The sequence below is a fragment of the Physcomitrium patens genome, chromosome 2 (genome assembly GCF_059467195.1).
Source record: "Physcomitrium patens ecotype Gransden chromosome 2, ASM5946719v1, whole genome shotgun sequence".
Taxonomy (NCBI): Eukaryota; Viridiplantae; Streptophyta; class Bryopsida; order Funariales; family Funariaceae; genus Physcomitrium; species Physcomitrium patens.
This window is the reverse complement of record NC_143411.1, coordinates 2,336,622-2,354,840: the sequence shown is the minus strand read 5'-3', so window position 1 is coordinate 2,354,840 and position 18,219 is coordinate 2,336,622. Positions and strand designations below refer to the sequence as shown.

Below are 18,219 nucleotides of genomic sequence, written 5' to 3'. Positions count from 1 at the left end.
GTAGAAGCTAAAAATCGCATATAAAAGTTCTCTATAAAATCGAATCATGGAGTTTAAGTCAGATTTGAGATCTTTCAGGCTTATTGCACAACTAATGCATGTTTCTTGTCTCTACACTGACCTATTTTCCACACCAGAATGGGTGTGGTTTAACGACGACATGGGTTCTTTCTTACGATGGTCGGGTGCATGTTCTTAGTAAGACCCCCCCCCATCTTATTCATAGATGAGGGCTGTATGTTTTGTTCGTTTTATCCAACATCGGGTGCCCCACAAGGGAAACCCTCTGTTGAAACCGAAACCCAAGTATTGTATGGTCTCCCTCGATAATTCTTTGTTCAGGCAATTCGGTAGCACACCTTATGTGCAAATTTCAGCTTTTGCTACCATTCCAGCCCATTATGATCCGCAGATTCGTCACTTTGACGTCAGATTTGAACTTCTAAAAGGCGCCACTTTAGAAGGTCGATTGGGAATAGTCTGTTGGACATGTCAGACTTGGACATGAACATTGCGTTCGTTGCATGCACTCAGTACCTTTCCAGGGTTAAAGCAAGTGACTTGTGCCTGATATTAACTTATGGACGCATCTCTGAAATTTTAGGGTACGACTCAAAGTCACCATGATAATGACCTCCACTAAATTATCGATCGACTGACCCATGCCTTGCATGCACGTCATACTAATCTCTTTGTGAGGGACAATAATCGGAAGAACAAGTATACTTCTACGTCAAATTAGGGGGAAAGTTTGCTGTGTTTGACTTGGGTGATGTGTCCTGTTACACTCCTTCAAGCATTTTTGTTTGTCATAGCATCCTTCCAGCCTGCGGCATGGAGTATTGTGATCCTAAATAAGCACAATCTGGGCCATTGCGGTTCGTATCACGGACGCGAACTGGAGTGAAGACTAGGAAATCTTCGATTTAGTAGTGATTACTTGTTCATTGTCGGCGGTCCTCCCATTACTTGCAGCTCATATTGTGAATCTTCTACAGAATTCGAGTTATGCAAGCATATGCAATCAGCCTGTGGAACTTAGATGTCTAGTTTGTTCAGTCACTCAGCTCTTTCTTGACATTCAAAGCAGCTTCAAGCTAGTGAAGAGCGTTTCCTTTCATATCAAGACAAAACTTTTTGATGCACACCACCACTACTAAGAGAAGTCTGAAGATAGTTCAGCGACCACAGGACTGTAGTAGCTGATGTCTTCACTACTGCTTTGGATCGCACCGAACGTGTATTCTTGGTCTTCGTCAGATATACGGTCGTTAATCAGCGTCAGTTCACAGTATTTCTGGAATGAACTTGTGTCTAATTCATTTTGTGTTTTTTCAGGCCCTCCATAGATTGGTCAATCTACTTTCGTTTGCGCGAAACCGAAGCGTGATCTACTTTTTCCTCACATGGATTCATCACGTAATGTGTGGAAGGGCATGCAGCGTCGCCAAAGCGTAGATTTTGGCCGATCCTTGTTAGAACCCTTGAACGTGATACAGACATTGAAGATTCGCAGGCGCGATTTTCAAACTAACTTGAAGTTCCATCAACTTCATGAACTTCAGCACGTATTTCAAACGAACTACATGGTTTTTTTCTGGTTGGAGTAGCACACAGATAAAATGGTCTAGTGTGATCGATGTTAGAGGTTATTCAAATATCAACTCTGAACTCCACCTCTCGGCAATCAGGCATCGAAGAGTGGAGCGGAAATTCGTGTGTAGGGCTTATTAATCCGCTTGTCCAACCCCCCTTTTTTCAATTTGTTGTAAAACAATTCCCTTGTTATAAATAAACAAACAAAAACATTTATAGATAATTAGATAGATATGGTTGCTGAAATAAAAGCAATAATTGCTTCCCTAACGACAAAAAGTGAATGATTTTTGTTGCGTCTATCAACTATCCTTCATGTCTTGGATCGCCTCTCATGTAGGATTGTCGGTGATTGCCTTTCTTCCTCCTGATCTTGAGAGAGGAGTGCCATGATTTGAGAGAGAGGAAGAAACGTGATTCACCACTCCCTTGGTCTTTGGCAGGGAATTGACGTTGCTGTGGAATTTCTCAAGCTTGTCAGAAGTGGCAGTGAGATTCGTTGACGTAGCTCCTCTCATGACGAACTTCTCTGGGGTTGCATCGAGGTCTGAGTTTCCGTGAGGGGGCCAAAAAGTGCAATTAACCAGTCGATTATCTTTCAATCGATCCCAAGGGCCAGAAATCCCCATAAAAAAGGAAGAAACCAAAGACACACTGCAGAAAATCCCTGAAGCTAAGACCCCACTTGAATTTCCAAACGCCACCTGAATCAACTGAACAATACCGTCATTAGCAGAATTGGATCAATGCTGAGAAGGTGTAGAGAGGATTTCGCACCTTTGGATCCGACCCACAGAAGAAATAGCACGACGACGATCAACACTGGGATGCAGTGCACGCTGTGTTGAGACCGAGGCTCCAATTTCGACCCTTTCAAAATTGGCGAGTACACATCAACGTTCCGGATGGCCATGTCCACAGCAACCGCTCCCGAGGAGCTCTTCGTGCGGGCTAGAGATCCGGGATTCATGTGCTGCCCCGTCAATGGCAGGATCGCGGAATTCTGAGCTTTGCCTCTGACTAAACCGACGTCCTCACGGGAAGCAACTCACAAATGACTGAACCGAGGCACAATCCATTCACCCCGCAATTCTCTGACAAACAATCCCCAAGGTCGAAAGTGGACGCTACAGGTTTGCGACGATTGACGTGAAGACGTTAACAATGTTGAGACCAAGAATTGGCTACAATAAAACAGCAAGCCCTCAAGGATTCAACTCTCCATGTGAACAATCTCAGAGACTACGTGGCCAACACAATTAAGACAACAAAATGCGAGACTGCTTGCACTCACTAACCCAAACTGTGAAACTGCTCGCAACCCACGTCACAATGTCCAACAAAAATGAAGGTGTTAGTTGATGGGATTCAGTGAAACTGTAGCTCTGCAGCTTCAACTCCACTGACCCATGAGTGCTCATCACCATTCTCCAACAGTGCTTGGTTTTTGCTGAATCACTCAATCACTAATCAAAGGTGTCAGTTTTGACTAATAGGGGTGTCGTTTTATTTTTGTCATTTTTTATTTTTCTTGTTTTATATATTTTCTGTTGGTGGTTTTCTGCAACATGGCATGTTGAGGTTGTTGTGTTGGGAATGGATGTGGAGCTTGGGTTGGGGCATGAACTGCGGAGGAAGGTGAGTCTTCTCACGTTCGCTCGTTGATGTGAAGATCGTGAGTGTTCCCATGTTCGGAAGACGATTCTCGGAGAAGGGGATTTGGAGTTGTCGTTCATGGAAGTGTTGAAGGAAGAGAATGTATTGAGAATGACGTGAATAAAGAATCCTAAAAAGTAAGGTGTTTATATATATATATATATATATATATATATATACTATTAAATGTTATTTTTTTGGTTGTTTATCCTTTGAAAAATAAATAAATAAGTATATTTGATTTTGCAAATTTTATTTTACAAAGTTTTGACAACGATTTTGTTTTAAACTTTTTTTCTTTTTATAAAATTATTTTTGTAACTTTTTAATAAAGAAGATTCACAACTAACAATTTTTCAATAAATATTTGAATCAATTACTTTTTTTAAAATACAAATAAATAGTTGTAGAACTATTAAAAAGAATTAAATAATAGAAAGATTATTTTTAAAAAATATATTTTACACTTTTTCTTGATTTTATGTTATTTAAATTATTTTCTTGATAAAATTATAGAGTTAAATTATACCAAGAATGTTTTTAAAAAAATGTATAAAATTTAACTGTTTTATAATATTTGGAAGTTTAAAATATTTACATTTTATAATAGTGTGCTAGAAAGTAATTTGTTTTCTTTTTATTGTGTGTTAGTTCTAAATTTTGAGATTTTTAAAAATATATCTAAGTCAACTATTTTTGTCCTCTATCAAAATTTAAATTCTAATATTACTTATGTATTTTGATAATTATTTATTATTCTAATTTACAAAGAGTCATATATTTTCAAAGTTATGAAAATAAATACATGAAAATAAATAAAAAAAAAATTATAAATTTTATTTTTTCTCTGGTTCTTAAATAGTGGATTTTTTTCTTATAAAATTAGAATTATTACTTAACTTAATTTATATAACATATAATAAAATTATGAATTAATGATTATAATTATTTTAAAGTTAATTATAAAATTAATTATAATTATATTTTATAAATATATTTTCAATTAGAGTAAGATCAAATGTATTGAAAATAATTATATGTAAGATTGTTTTTTGAACATATTTTAATGTGTATGATAATTTTGATGATTGAAACATATTCTAACAACTCATTTGTATTAAAAGAATATATTTGTGTAGATGAATATATATATACACATTTTAGTATTATTATATAAATTTTTAATTTATTTTTTATAATAAGTTATAATAATTATTTTTACATTTATATGTTTTTTATTTTTATTTACATAAGCACACATACATACATACACACACACACACACACACACATATATATATATATTTCTGCATTTTAATTATAACATCTTGTTCTACTTTTTTTTTGAAGTACTACAAATATGTATTTGTATGATTCTCAATAATATTGTTTGTAATAGGATTTTTTTATTATATTTTATGTTATTATTTCGTTTATAGTATGTTGATTCTAAAGCAATTTAAGGATGTCCATTCCTAATAAACAAGTAAATATGGATAGATATATAGAGATGTATTAGGTAAGAAGTGGTTAATTTTTATTAAAAAAATACATATATATGTATCACACTCACATATATATATATATATATATATATATAATTTTATATTAAGAGATTATAAAGTATAAATAAGAAGAAAAAAAAATAGTGACCAAATTTATTTTAAAAAAAAACGAATTACATAAGGTTTTTGAAACCTTCTCTTGTTTTATAATTTAGCACTAATGCTAATTGTTTAAAAAAATTATGTAATTTATACCAAAACAAAACTTGAAAGACTTTGAATACCTTGATAAAATTATTTGAAAAATTAAATCCTCAAACTCTAATTATGTTAAGTTATGTTTGCTTTAACTTAAAAATCTTGTACTTTGATTATTTATCAGTCTCAGTAATCAAAGATGTATTTCTTTATTAGTGGTTAATAAGTATAAAGATAATTATAAAGGTTGGATTATTTTAGAATCATTTATAAGATTGAGTACAACTCTTATTTCATTTTGTATAAACTAAGTAAAAACTTTATTGGCTATGTAGAAGCTTGTGAAGTATTAAAAGAGTTATGAAACAAGCATCCAAGTTGTAAGACACTTTTGTAATAATTTTTTTAATTAAAAAAATCCTTAAAATATTTCAATAAAAACATTGCATATATAAACCTAGTTTATGTTTATAAAACTTTAACAATTTTTTACAAGATATTGTCTTTCTAATTAATTTTTATTTACTTGTACATGCTTTTAATCATTTTTATTCACTTCTATTTTCTTAAATACTATATGTGTCTATGAAGAGGTGACACATGAAAATAAGCAATAATAGATTTTACATTACATATTCTTCATTAATGTTATCTTGAAAAATAACATTCAACTATCTAATAAATAAATATATATATATATATATATATATATATTGAAGCATATAAATTAAACAAATTATTTTGTTTTGAATTGTATATTTAAAAATAGATGGTAATCAATTGTTTTGACCAAGTACGATAAATTTTACATTATGGAAAAAATCTGCAAAGCAAAGTAAGTCAAGATTAATCACATTTCATTGTGGCATTGTGGCAACAATCATTGCAATGCAATTTCCTCTTATTTATTAGTTTCAATTTGTTCTTCTAATCAATAATAATAAAATAAAATAAAATAAAATAAATAAATAAGACAAATAGAAAAAGAAGAAAAAAGATAAAAACTTGTACAACCAATTAGTATTTGGGTTAGAACAACTATATAAATCCTCTCACATTGTCTCATAACCCATATTTTCCCTAAAAACAGGAAAGCCTTGTCTTGGAACTTTTGGAAATCCTAAAAAAAATTTAAAACTCAATGATCCACGAATGCTTAAATTTATTTACATGGATGCACTGCTTTATTCTAGCATCCAAATCTATCAGAGTGTTCATACGCTATAAGCATAATTTCAACCATAGCTAATATACTCACAAAAAATTTGAGTGCAAAAACTAAATGGATAGCAGTTATTTCTTCTTACCATAGAATACTCTGCCCACTACATCCACTGGAGGTGCATAAGCAGAATCAATGGCGGTGAGTCCTGGGAAACCTAGCAACGATAATCCTGCCATATTACAATACTCCATAAGAAGCCATCTTCAATTTACTGAGCTAACAGTAAAATCCACCAATCTTTCAGTATACATAGAACGATCAATTCACGTTAGAATAGCAGAAAAAAATTGAGCAAAAGAAAACAGTAGGAAACAAGGAAGCTCTTCTATTATTAACTTGGGAGAGTGAGAATGATTAAGCACTTGCTTCACCGAAGAAAGTGTGGAAAACATCAACAGCGTCGTCTGGCCTGTCAGATATTCCTCCAGATTTAGGATCCTGCGAGCAAACACAAAGGCCTGAGTGACTTGGTAAACTCAACAGAAACATCTATCCAGCCAACTAATGCTTCAATCAACTATTCGCGCATATGACATGGGAGTGCTTATTGGGAGAAACAGGACTAGGAAGGATGTGTGAAGATGCTCGAGGAAGAGACTAACTTGACAGTCAAGAATGAATTGCTCCAGTTTTTTCTTGTCAATCCAATGCACTCGATCCATCATGACGAGGCTAGCAAGGATAGCAAACCTGAAAAGAAACTCTTCGGTCAAAACCTGAACATCAAGTGTTGAATCACGTATCTAGATTGCTGAAAATGATCAATGTCAGCGTGATTCGTCATAGAACGGATGCCTCCTTTACAAGCAGATATGGAAGTTACTAGAAATTACTGAAGCATTCAAAGAATGCCATCTGCTGGTCACCAATACTGATTCTTGTACTCGAAGATTACAGTGGCACCATTGACAATATGGTGCAAAATCGGAAGAAATACTGATCAGATCAGTTTCTGGTCAAAAACCAATCTGGGAGCTTCTCAGGGCGGCCATTGAGACCCCCCGCTTTAACTTGCCTTTAAGCTAGCAACCAGCCTAACAGATCTTTATCAACGTGGTGAAGAGCACCGCTTATTGCAAGTGCTCCAACACAACAAAAGACTGCATTCATTCACCTAATTAGAACATGATGCAATTTTATCTGCGTCCACAGCATCGAGCCTGTCAAACAGAGCCAGAATTTGTACAGCGCTTAGCGTGTACAGGATGTGCGGATCGTGCTCGTGGTTACATCCAAATCCTCCTGCATGCGACGATTTGCAGGGACATTTCAATAATCAGGATGCAGGTATGCTTTTACTTGAACAGTCAGGCTTGCAGGCAAGAGCATCTTCTGCCTTACACCAATGCCTCTTTGATCAAGAATCCACACAGCCAAACGAGAGAAAAGCAAAATGCGCATTCCCAAAATAAGCAAAGCAGGAATGCACAAAATTGTTTCGCAAGGGCCAATTGCAATTAGCTGTACTTATGCAAAATTTGATCCATAATCAGAGAAAATGCCTACCACACTCATCCTGGCACATGAGAATCCATGAGAATTTCATCTATGTTCATATCACCAAGGCGTCCCATAATGTCCAGCGCGGTGTGGCCCCAGTACGTTCCGCTCATACGCAGGTGCTCCATCACCACCGCATCGAAATCCTTTTTCTACAAAAATTCCATAGCCCATCGCACACAATCCTTCAACGATCCACCACACTTCTACCCCTGTGAAAACTCAAATCTCAGCATAAGAACTGTACAGCATAACTCCGACACCATCCAAAAACCCGATTCGCCTTATCATGGAGAATGTTTGCACTGCATTCGATGTTTTCATATCCAATCGACACTGCTCCTCTCTCCCAAAGTTACCAAAACCCACAAGCACACACAGATCGAAACCCTAAATTATCTGCATTCGTCTCATGAAGCTAATCAATACACACCTTGTCGAGAGATTTGATGTAATTCACGTGCTTATCCAAATATAGCTCCCCTATTGCTGCAAATCTTCCTCAATCTGCACCAGTAAAGAACGAACTCCGCAAGCAACACATACAGAGAGAGAGAGAGAGAGAGAGAGAGAACGGTGGGATGAAGAGCACTACACAAAAGATTCCGACTGTGAGGTTCGTGAAAAGATGGGACTGCAGAACTGGATCAACAGAACCTATCTGATGAATGAGTCTCGACGCTCTGTGAATATACTAGAAAACTAATCTTCTCAGTGAGGGTGATCGATTTCAGACTTAACTTGCTAAAAGCCATGCATTGAACTTCATTCGCGATGAAACACCGATTACAGGGCTAGTCGAGGGCAACCTTAGTTCTGTATAGCATTCACAATGCAAGGGCTTTAAAAAAAACCATGTAATCAACCCATGTTACTGAATACAGGGGCTGCGATTAATTTCAAGAGAAAGTTATCAAGGAGATGGTAGTCTGCAGTCTTTGATGTTTGTGACACAAGCTACTAAAAATACTGCGTGTTGGTGACACCTGAAGTTTTCTCCGCCTTCATTACCATGGTCTCACTAAAAGCTCATTATTTAAGATACCACAAGCATGCTATGCGGATGTTCGTTCAGGAAAACCATGAAGATCGAGGAATAGAATGTATTCTTTACGCAACTACCGAGAAACACCGCAAAAATAGAAAAGGTGCTCCCATTAAGCACATGGATCCCCTTCTCTTCGGATGTTTCAATCACTGTACAAATGCTAAATAAGTCACTTAACATTCCACACCAGGGTGCACGCACTGTAAAATAAGTCCTAGTTTTGCCAAATGTCAATATTCCAAAGAATTTATTTCCACCATCCACATCATCCGCCTCTGCAAATATCACACAAGTGAGATGCGGTTCAATCTAACTCACCGAGATCCTGCTGTGGGCATACATACGAATGGCTGTGAGCTCGTTAATAGAAAAGTCAGAAATATAAACCCAAATGACAAATAGAAAACATGGCCATGACCTGACTCAGGCACTCGTGTACCCATCAACAAATGCCGCAAAAACACCATACTTCGGCAGGAACTGGATAGCCGGTGTAATTATTTTCACTTGATAGAAGAAAGTAATAATAAAAATAAATAAAAATAAAATACTCTACATAGAAACTGACCGAATTCAATGTACCCAAGCACCTATTCCCAGAGGTATTCGAAAAATAAAATAAAATAAAATGAGGAGCCAAAAAGCGTGACGTCTTTCTTGCAGCAGACACAGACGCCAAGATGCTGTTGATACACAATGGGACACCATGGTGAGATGCACGTCGAGACGCTCCACGCTGTCGTGTTAAATCATTGATCACAACACGGTAGAAGAATTAAGCACCGATGCCATGGAAAAACTAGATGTCTAGACGTCTTAATCTCAGCATCACTTCCCTTGACATTGCAGGGAGGACGACATAGCTAGCCGATCCGAGCTCTTGCTGCTGTTGGTCTAATTGTAGCAACCTAGTGAGAACGTAGAGTATCAGGAGAATTACATGGTGAAGGATTAGCAGGGTCTCAATGCGTCCACCAGCCAGTCTAGGCCCTCGTAGACGCCCTTCCCGGTGCTAGCACTGCACCCCTGCATATGCCATTGTCGATCCTCGCCAATCGACAAGTCGAGCATGTCGACCAAGTTGGAGACGCTGAGACAGTTCTGAACGTCCTGCTTGTTAGCATACACCAGTAGCTTCGCGTCTTTAAGTTCAGGCTCATGGAGTAGCTTCTGAAGCTCTTTCCTAGCCTCAGGAATTCGGCTGGGGTCGCTGCTGTCTAAAACGAAAATCAAGCCCTGGGACTGGATGAAGTAGTGGTGCCAGAGTGCGCGGATCTTCTCTTGGCCGCCCACGTCCCATATGACTAATGTGTGTTGCCGGTACTGAAGCGACTCCAGGTTGAACCCCACAGTTGGTTGGGAGGGAGGCTCAAGAAGTTTCAGTTTGCGCAGAAGGGTCGTCTTACCTGCAACACGAAAAGGCTTTGCTTAGCTCACCAAGGTTGTCGACTATGGAAAAAAGCTAGAACACAGCGCGCGCGCGCACACACACACTCAGAAGACTCGAAGAGAAGGAATCGTAAACCGAAGATGAACCTGCTCCATCGAGGCCGAGCATTAGAAATTTCTGGTGGCTCTTGCAGCGTCCGAACCGGTTGAAGAGACGAGCCAGTATCTACGCCATCCACAAACACACAGTTCCAAATTCTCAATGAATAATAATAATAATAATAATAAATAAATAAAACGTGCTCATACGCACAACCATTGAACGCGATCGATGTAGGCAACGTCAACGACCTTATCAATGAGATGATTGCATGTAGACTAAAGAAGAGAGAGAGAAAATGCAGGGGAAAGAAAAAGAGGCGTGGGAGGTCGCCGAAACAACGAGCACAGAATGTGTCGGACAGACAAGTGTCATTGCACTCGAATCCTATTCTGATTGCACTCGAACCACTCAGCTACCGGTTTCACCCTCAATGCGCGCTATAGCCTCACTCAAGCAGAAGTACGGTGAGCACAGGAAATAGCAGTGGAAGCAAGCACAATGACACGAATCTACAACTACACTATACAGCGCGAGCAGAATGCCGCACCATGAAAGAGGTCCGTCTCCACCAAGCAAACGCTACGTGTGCGGGACTCCATGTCGCCCCATCCAATGCTGTCTACACAACAATCTTCTCCTAAACTCAAAACGCGGTAGAATGACTCAACACTCACTTGTTCGTAATACGACCCATTGCCATTCTTGCTCTTGCTAGCGGACTTCGACGGAGTCTTAGCCCCCGCCATCCGCTCTCGCAACCGCTTGCACCGCATAAAAACTCTTTCTCTCTTCCTCTCCTTTTTTCTCCCGGAAACCTCGACCGTTAAACCTCACACACCCACTCTACAACAACTTCCTGGTACAGACTAAACCATGGGCCTCAATCTCAACATTGTGCTGCGATCCACAGCGCCGATCCAGCACGATTCACCCCGCCTCCGCGATCCACCTACCGGAGCTCCGCGGCTGTGACAAAAATCCCTCTAACTACCCAAGTGTCGGAAACGCCACCTTATCCCCATCTACGAGAGGATCAAGCTCCAAAGCAGGACACGGAGTGCGAGAAGTGCGGATTGGGAAAGCTGCGGGCAGCAGCGCGAGAGGGATTGGCGACAGATTGATTGTGGTACCTGGTGGAGCGGCCAAGACGCGGCGGGGGTTGCCGCTTCGGGACCCAGCGTCAGCACACTCCCGTCGCGCCTCCCCTTCGCTGTGAGAATAGGGCCATTATCTATCCTCTTTGTTAACGTGCTTGGGCGTGGGCGTGGACAACGTGGCATTTCCTCCGCTTCCAGCCTCTAATCAATACGAATTGGCTTAATACTCGGTTTTTATTGAACAACACATTTGCACAAAGTTATGAAATATGGAATTAAAATTCGTAGGAAATATGTGTTTGGGATTAGTTTGTATTGTATTAGGTTTGTATTGTATTTGTATTAATTTATACTGTATTAGTTTTATATTGTATTAGGTTTGTACTGTATTAGTTTTATGTTGTATTAGGCCAATGAGAAGGCTACTTTTATGTCTTTATTTTACACCTAAGTTGTTTTATATGATGGATATTTGAAATATGTTGTCATAACATGATTATTTTCATAGTGGATTGTAGATTTATTTATTTTATTTTATTTTTATCATTGTTTTTTAATTTTGTAGTAGCATTGAACATTAAGTTGTAAGTTAAAGAAGTGCACGTAATTCTAAATTTAACTATAAGTTTGATATACTAAATACATATTATTTTTTATATCAACTTTTTACATCCATTTGTGTATATCAACATTATATTGAATAATGTGTTAAGATATCATTATGTTGATATAATATGTTGAATTTTTATATCCAAAGAATGCTTTGAAGACTCAATTAAAAATTTAATGCTTATAATGCTGGCTAATAATGGTTAAAAACCAATAAATAGTGAAAGTAATGAAACTTATGAATCTAAATAGTACAATCCTTAAAACCTTTGACAATGTTTTCTTTATTTGGTTTTGTTTTAAAGTATAGATGATGCAGGAAGCAATAAAAATCATAATATTACACAAAACATAATTTTACAAAAATAAAAAAAAAAAAGTTTGAAAAACATTGAAATAAAATGAAATAAGATAAATCGTCAAAAACTCTTGCATGTGAATAAAGAATGCTACTTATAATATTTACAAGAATTGTTGTTATTTGTGTTATTTATATATTTAATTAATTCAGTGGCTAATTTTTACAAAAAAATTTGTCAAAACCACAATTAAAATCATCCAATATTTTGCCTACTTTTACAATATGATTAGTTATGGTATTATTTATTTATTCATACATACATGCATACAATAAACAATCCAAAACAGTCACTTTTATACAAAAGTTTATTGCATTTCGATACAATGAATGGAAGAACACACTTTGCCATCTTTTGGTAGTTCAAACACATTGCCGACGATTCCGAGTCAGTTTTTCACACTTGAAATTTATTACATGAGCAATTCTTCACATAAATACCGATCCTAGAACTTAGAGTTCAAATCTTCCACAGCATCATAATACTACTCACAAAACGACAAAGCCAGTCACTTCATTAAATGCCATCAGCTCTTCATCCTCGTTTTTGTCTCATTCAGCACAAAACGACAACGTGGACTGTAACTCTTTTCTGGCCGTGATCCACCAACTACCCAAAAAGATCAAGCAGTCTTTTAAAGCGGCTGAAAGGGCAGCCCAACGCCCAACAGCTTAAAGACAAAATCCTTGCTGGCAGTCTCGTATGGCGGGAAATTCGACGTGGAGTGCCACGTCACTTCTTTATCTGACAGGTGGCTCTTCCTATCCAGCGAGCCGTGACTCAAACAGGAGTCCCATCACTTGCCTTCCTTTTTAACGAGAAAAAAATGTGACTTGTTTCCTTAAAATGGATACTCCTCAACTCCACGCCAAAATAGGGTGGAATGTTCATGGAAAGGCCTCAACAACAAGCCCTACTTGTGAGATATTGCCCTTATTTGTATCTATGTGTGAAAATTCTGCATTGTTTGATTTGTAGATATATTTTTGGTTTATGGTTTTGTTTTGTATGTTTTTTATTCTTTCTGTTCGCTCTCGCCTTGGGGCATTTCTTCATTTGAATCCGTGATTAGCAAGCCATCACATGGGTGTCTTTATTGTGTGAAGAAGGTGGTATTTTGTGCTCTGGGAAAGCTTTCACATGTTAGGGTGTAAATAGAGATTGTGTGAACGAATTGCAATGAAAGTGTTCCTCTACTATGTGGTGGTGAAGAGGCCATGCAGAGGCCAGGCTTCAAGTTGGGCAGCTCATTAAATAAAGAAAAAGTCATGCCAGTTATTCATCAGCACAAGACAGTGTTTGTTAAGGTTGTAAAGATATTATCACATGTATGGGTTAATTTACACCTTTTTAGAGGGAGATTTTTTATTTTATTTATTTATTTATTTTATTTTATTTTTCAAAAAATATGGGAGTCATTAGAGTTGTAAGAAAATAGTACAGCTAATCAAAGAATCAAATTCATGACAAATTCTTTTTATAGTGAGATTTGTAGGGGGCTTGTCATTGGTGTGGAATTCTTGATCTTTTCAGATTATTGTCCTTATTTAGAAATTATTTCATAATATTTTAAAAATAAGTTGAGAGTTTTCTACAGATTTTTTTTTGTAATCATTAAGCACATTGTGAAGATGGGTACAACTTCACACATCGACTAAAACACACATTTTTGTTAAAAAGATTAAAACAATAATTACAAAGATGGTCATTGATTTATACACCTCAAGACAGCCTTATGGTTATATTATAATACAAAAGGCTTGAAATCTACAAGATATTGAATTCTTATTGAAGAAATTAATTAATAAATATTTTGATAATATTTGTAATTTTTATTTAAATATTTTTATATACCACTTTAAAATTTCTTCAAATTTAGTATGATTTTTAAAAAATGTTACATATATTTTTAAATTTAAATACAAATAAAAATTTAAATAGTATATTATATATATAGGTATTTTTTTATGGTTTACATAATAAACTAATATAAGATTAAATAAGAATGTTTATTCTTGCCAATGATTTTAAAAGACAAAATTGGAGCTATCTTTATCTTATTTAATTACCATGAAAAATCTTATTTATTTATGTCTTCACTATCTTAATACTTGTAAATATTATTTTATTGTAGTATAGCCGTTTGATTTAAGATATATATATATATATATATATAAAATATTTTATTTTATATGGATAATTTAAGTAAAAAAATATAAATTTAGAATTTGAAAGAAAAAACTAAAACATAAGAAAATTTGGTCCATATTGAAAGAAAATAGATGACATATTTATTACTTTAAATACCAAAATACTTCAAAAGTTATAAATAATCTAGGTTTGAATTGATATTTTTATTAATTTTATTTATGAATTTAAATTAGTATAATTATACTATAGCTAAGATAAAAAATAAAGAATATTATAATATATATATAATGTGTGGCTAATATGTAATGGAATAGATCTATGTTATTATTTATAATCAATAATATTTTAATATAATAAAATATGATAATAAAAGATTCTTTAGCAAGAACACTAATTTATAAAAAAAATTACCTAAGGTATCTTTGTAGAGACAAAATAGACATTATCAACTTTCTCTATAAGATCCAATAGAACTATCCCTTCCTTCTTTCTTTCATTAAATTATGGGGTGGGATTTACCTTACTACTATAAATATATTTCTTTTATTTCTTTATAAATTTAATTGATAAATTATTTCTTTTGTCCAATAAAACAATGTGCTTAGCATAAGTTACACTTTGTGATCTAATGATGCATCCCTTTATAGCTAATGCCAAGATATCTTTTATGATGTCTTTATAGGTAACATACATCATATTCTGCCTTATTATGATCTTAATAGAAAATCAAAAGTAGACTTTACCCATTTGGGAGATAACAAATCTTTCTTAGCTCTGCATAAAACAGTCCCATAATTGAGCCTTAGTTAAAAGTTTCAAATCATCTTTCTACAATATGTTGAGCTTGTTAATACAAGTACCAAGTGTGTTAGGCAAGGTACAATTCTTTCATAAATCTTACTATTTTACCATCCAATGTGCTTACTCTCTTTAGTGTAGCAAGGGGTTTCATAACAAGCAAGGGAAGTTGGAATAAATTCTCCCAATCGCTTGTTAAAGAAGCTACTTCTTCTAATACAACAACCATAAGGCTATACTTTTTTTTTGATAGCTTCTAATAAACTCTATTCTTATCTCTAATAATACTTCACTTCTTGCAATTTAAGTGAGTAATCTTCACTCTATCTCCCATAGATTTGGAATGCCTCATTCTCCAAATGTTGTGGTAGTAGTTCAAAAGCATACAACTCATTGAAATTAAGAGATTTATGATACTTTTTTTTCAACTATATTTAAAAATTAAGCTTCTAATGTAGAAAAGAAATACCTCTACCTTGTTCCTAAAATTGATCTTTCACCATACTGCAAAACATCATACTAACATCAAATAAAGATAGTAGCTATTCAAGAAACCTTCGAGCATTGCAATATAGCCTCAACATCATACTTGACCAACTTTGCTATTTTTCCTCAACTACCTCAAATCCCACCCAATCCTATATTTGGATGCCACAATATTGTGTCTAGTATTGCAATCTAGTGCCACAACCACCTTTCATCTAATATTGCAACACTTTGCTAATATATTATATTCTAACATAGTTTCTTTAATTCATTTATAAACTACCAATTTATTTATGAAACACTATAATAATTTTAATAAATATTTATATCTAATAATAAAAAAGTACATATATAGCTATACTCCATTGGTTTCATTTCATGCATTGAAAAGATCAATCAAGCAGAATTTGAGCAAAAAAGTGGATTTTTAGGTGGCTCTTATTATTGTGATTAGCAATCTAGTTCTTCAATTGCCTTGCAACATATATCATTGTTCTATCCTCTATTTTACCTTACAATTCCTTAGTCAAATTTAAAGTCTCGTGCTTAGATTATTCCTTCTCTTACACTATTTTCTTTGATTTTAAGTTGGCTCCAAGATTCTATTTTTGGCTCACTCTTGCAATACTCAAAGACTATGGTTCTAAAAATTCCTTTATTGTGTCTCAATTTCCTTCCTTCTATATTTTAGTCATGCCACTTCTTCCTATTTTTTAGGTAGTAGCTTCCCACTCAAACATATATGTGTAATTAGTCAACTTATAATGAGCCTTCTAATGGGATTAATAGACATTATATGTCTACTTCTCAGCTCATCAATTAATTGTGATAGGTCAGATCACCTTAGCCTCCCATCAATCATTAACTTGGTTCTAGGGGTTTTGGACCATGGATCAATACTAGTATTAGAATTCTTCAAGAACTTAATTTGTTTGTTGATATCCTTTGTAATGATTTATATGTCCTTAAGATTTCCTTAAAGATACTTAGAAATCCTTGTCTCTATTTTAGCTTATTCAATAATTAAAATACATCATAATAAAATAAAATAAAAATAAAAAAATGACTTCTCCCTTCTTTGCCTATCTATGCTAAGAAAATTGTAAAACCACTATCCAACAAACCACACTATTAATAAGTTTTCTTCTTGAATGTGCAATTTGCAAATTCACTACATTTTGTTTTATTTATTATAAGTTCCAAATCTATTGCTTTAAAAACCATTGATATTATTGTGTGTATGTAGAGATCTATTGTAGGAGGGTGTCCATCTAATAATTTTCTAAATTTTTTACAAACTTTTGTAATTTTATTTCATCACATATATATAATTTCATCCATACATGATGGAGATAAAATGGATGAAATCCTAGATTACGAATGAAAAATATCCACCATCCGGATGTCAAATGTGGAAAGGAAGCAACACAAAAGCGAGAAACACCGACACAAATGAACGGTTCATTGCCCTTATAAACCCAGATCAAGATTAGTGGAAAGTGCGGCGAATCTTTGAAGCTTATAGCTCTGGCATGCGGCAGAAATAGTATGAAAAAACTGCCTTCTGAAAAAAGCAATACTGAGTTACTACTCAAGCTGGACTCTGATGCAATGCAAATTTAGTTTTGCTCACAAAAGCATCTTCTCACATCCGGAGTGTGTTTACAGGGAAACATATCACTTAGTAAGGGATTATGGAGGACAACTAGCAAGAGCCTTGTTTGTAGCTCAATGTGAGTCAAAAGAAGGATACGAAACGGTTGTTCTGGCAAATAACCACAATCACATGCTCCTCAGAAACTCGCTGTAAGATGGTTGTCTACTTTGCTTGAGAGTACTTGAGCTGTGCCCACTTGGCTTGACATTTTCTGATCAATCTTTTGTTGCAGGAGATGACGAAAAATTGAAGGAAAGAATAGAGTACAAGAGGTAAGTTTGGTAGGGAACACATTCGATGACTGCATTCAACAATCTGCTCAGAATTCCTCAGGTGATGGAGATCACCAGAATCAGCCATGTTTCCCGGTCTAACTCCTGTGTTTGTTTTTTCACACACACAAACGTAAATGATTGGACTGCATGTGTACTTGCCAAACAGATTGTTAACTGTACAATATGTGCGTACAGGTACATTGGCGATGACCCTTATTTGATATGGGCCACATTGACAACACTGGACGAAACTCTAAACATACGCAAAAAAGCTGCAGTTAGCTCTTTGTCAGAATCAACATGCACCACGATGATGTCCACTCTGATTGTCTTCGAGAAGCATATCTGAAGTAACAGGCATTGTGAAGACTACAATTAAACCCAGAAGCACCAATCTCCAGCTATTACGTCGTGGTTCAGAGTTCATGATCGGCAGAGAGGCCATTAAGGCTGATGGTACTCATCAAACTTTGATTTTTATGAAATCATTGCACAGCACCAAGCATATCACGACTGAAATAAAATATCCTCGAAGTATTTCACTGCGTACAAACCGAGTGGTTTTGG

The 18,219-nt window shown here is 35.5% G+C and overlaps 2 protein-coding genes and 1 pseudogene across 6 annotated transcripts; all 3 read right to left on the bottom strand.

The window, feature by feature from the left end:
* Positions 1 to 1,702: 1,702 nt before the first annotated feature.
* LOC112274144 (uncharacterized) lies at positions 1,703 to 2,990 on the bottom strand. 3 transcript variants are annotated; one of them, XM_024503390.3, is made up of 2 exons: positions 2,374 to 2,950; positions 1,703 to 2,125 (listed from the first exon to the last, which is right to left on the bottom strand). In XM_024503390.3, exons 1-2 carry the CDS (start codon positions 2,564 to 2,566, stop codon positions 1,929 to 1,931), a joined length of 390 nt encoding a protein of 129 aa, XP_024359158.1. In that variant the 5' UTR covers positions 2,567 to 2,950; the 3' UTR covers positions 1,703 to 1,928. The 3 variants fall into 3 exon arrangements, with proteins under 3 accessions (XP_024359158.1, XP_024359150.1, XP_073388135.1); XM_024503382.3 differs by having other exon boundaries at positions 1,703 to 2,143; positions 2,374 to 2,931; XM_073532034.2 differs by lacking the exon at positions 1,703 to 2,125 and adding an exon at positions 2,150 to 2,300 and having other exon boundaries at positions 2,374 to 2,990.
* A 2,702-nt stretch (positions 2,991 to 5,692) lies between these two features.
* On the bottom strand, positions 5,693 to 9,195 carry LOC112272880 (geranylgeranyl transferase type-2 subunit beta 1-like; annotated as a pseudogene). Its single transcript, XR_016506564.1, has 10 exons — positions 9,147 to 9,195; positions 8,803 to 9,003; positions 8,422 to 8,496; positions 8,114 to 8,184; positions 7,687 to 7,832; positions 7,298 to 7,422; positions 6,783 to 6,923; positions 6,543 to 6,618; positions 6,263 to 6,349; positions 5,693 to 5,778 (listed from the first exon to the last, which is right to left on the bottom strand). The product of XR_016506564.1 is annotated as a geranylgeranyl transferase type-2 subunit beta 1-like (transcript).
* LOC112295654 (uncharacterized) lies at positions 9,179 to 11,283 on the bottom strand. Of its 2 annotated transcripts, none has more exons than XM_024547507.3 (3): positions 10,895 to 11,283; positions 10,265 to 10,343; positions 9,179 to 10,134 (listed from the first exon to the last, which is right to left on the bottom strand). In XM_024547507.3, the coding sequence occupies exons 1-3, from the start codon at positions 10,991 to 10,993 to the stop codon at positions 9,680 to 9,682; spliced, it is 633 nt and encodes a 210-aa protein (XP_024403275.1). In that variant the 5' UTR covers positions 10,994 to 11,283; the 3' UTR covers positions 9,179 to 9,679. The 2 variants fall into 2 exon arrangements, with proteins under 2 accessions (XP_024403275.1, XP_024403285.1); XM_024547517.3 differs by having other exon boundaries at positions 10,768 to 11,192.
* Positions 11,284 to 18,219: the final 6,936 nt, after the last annotated feature.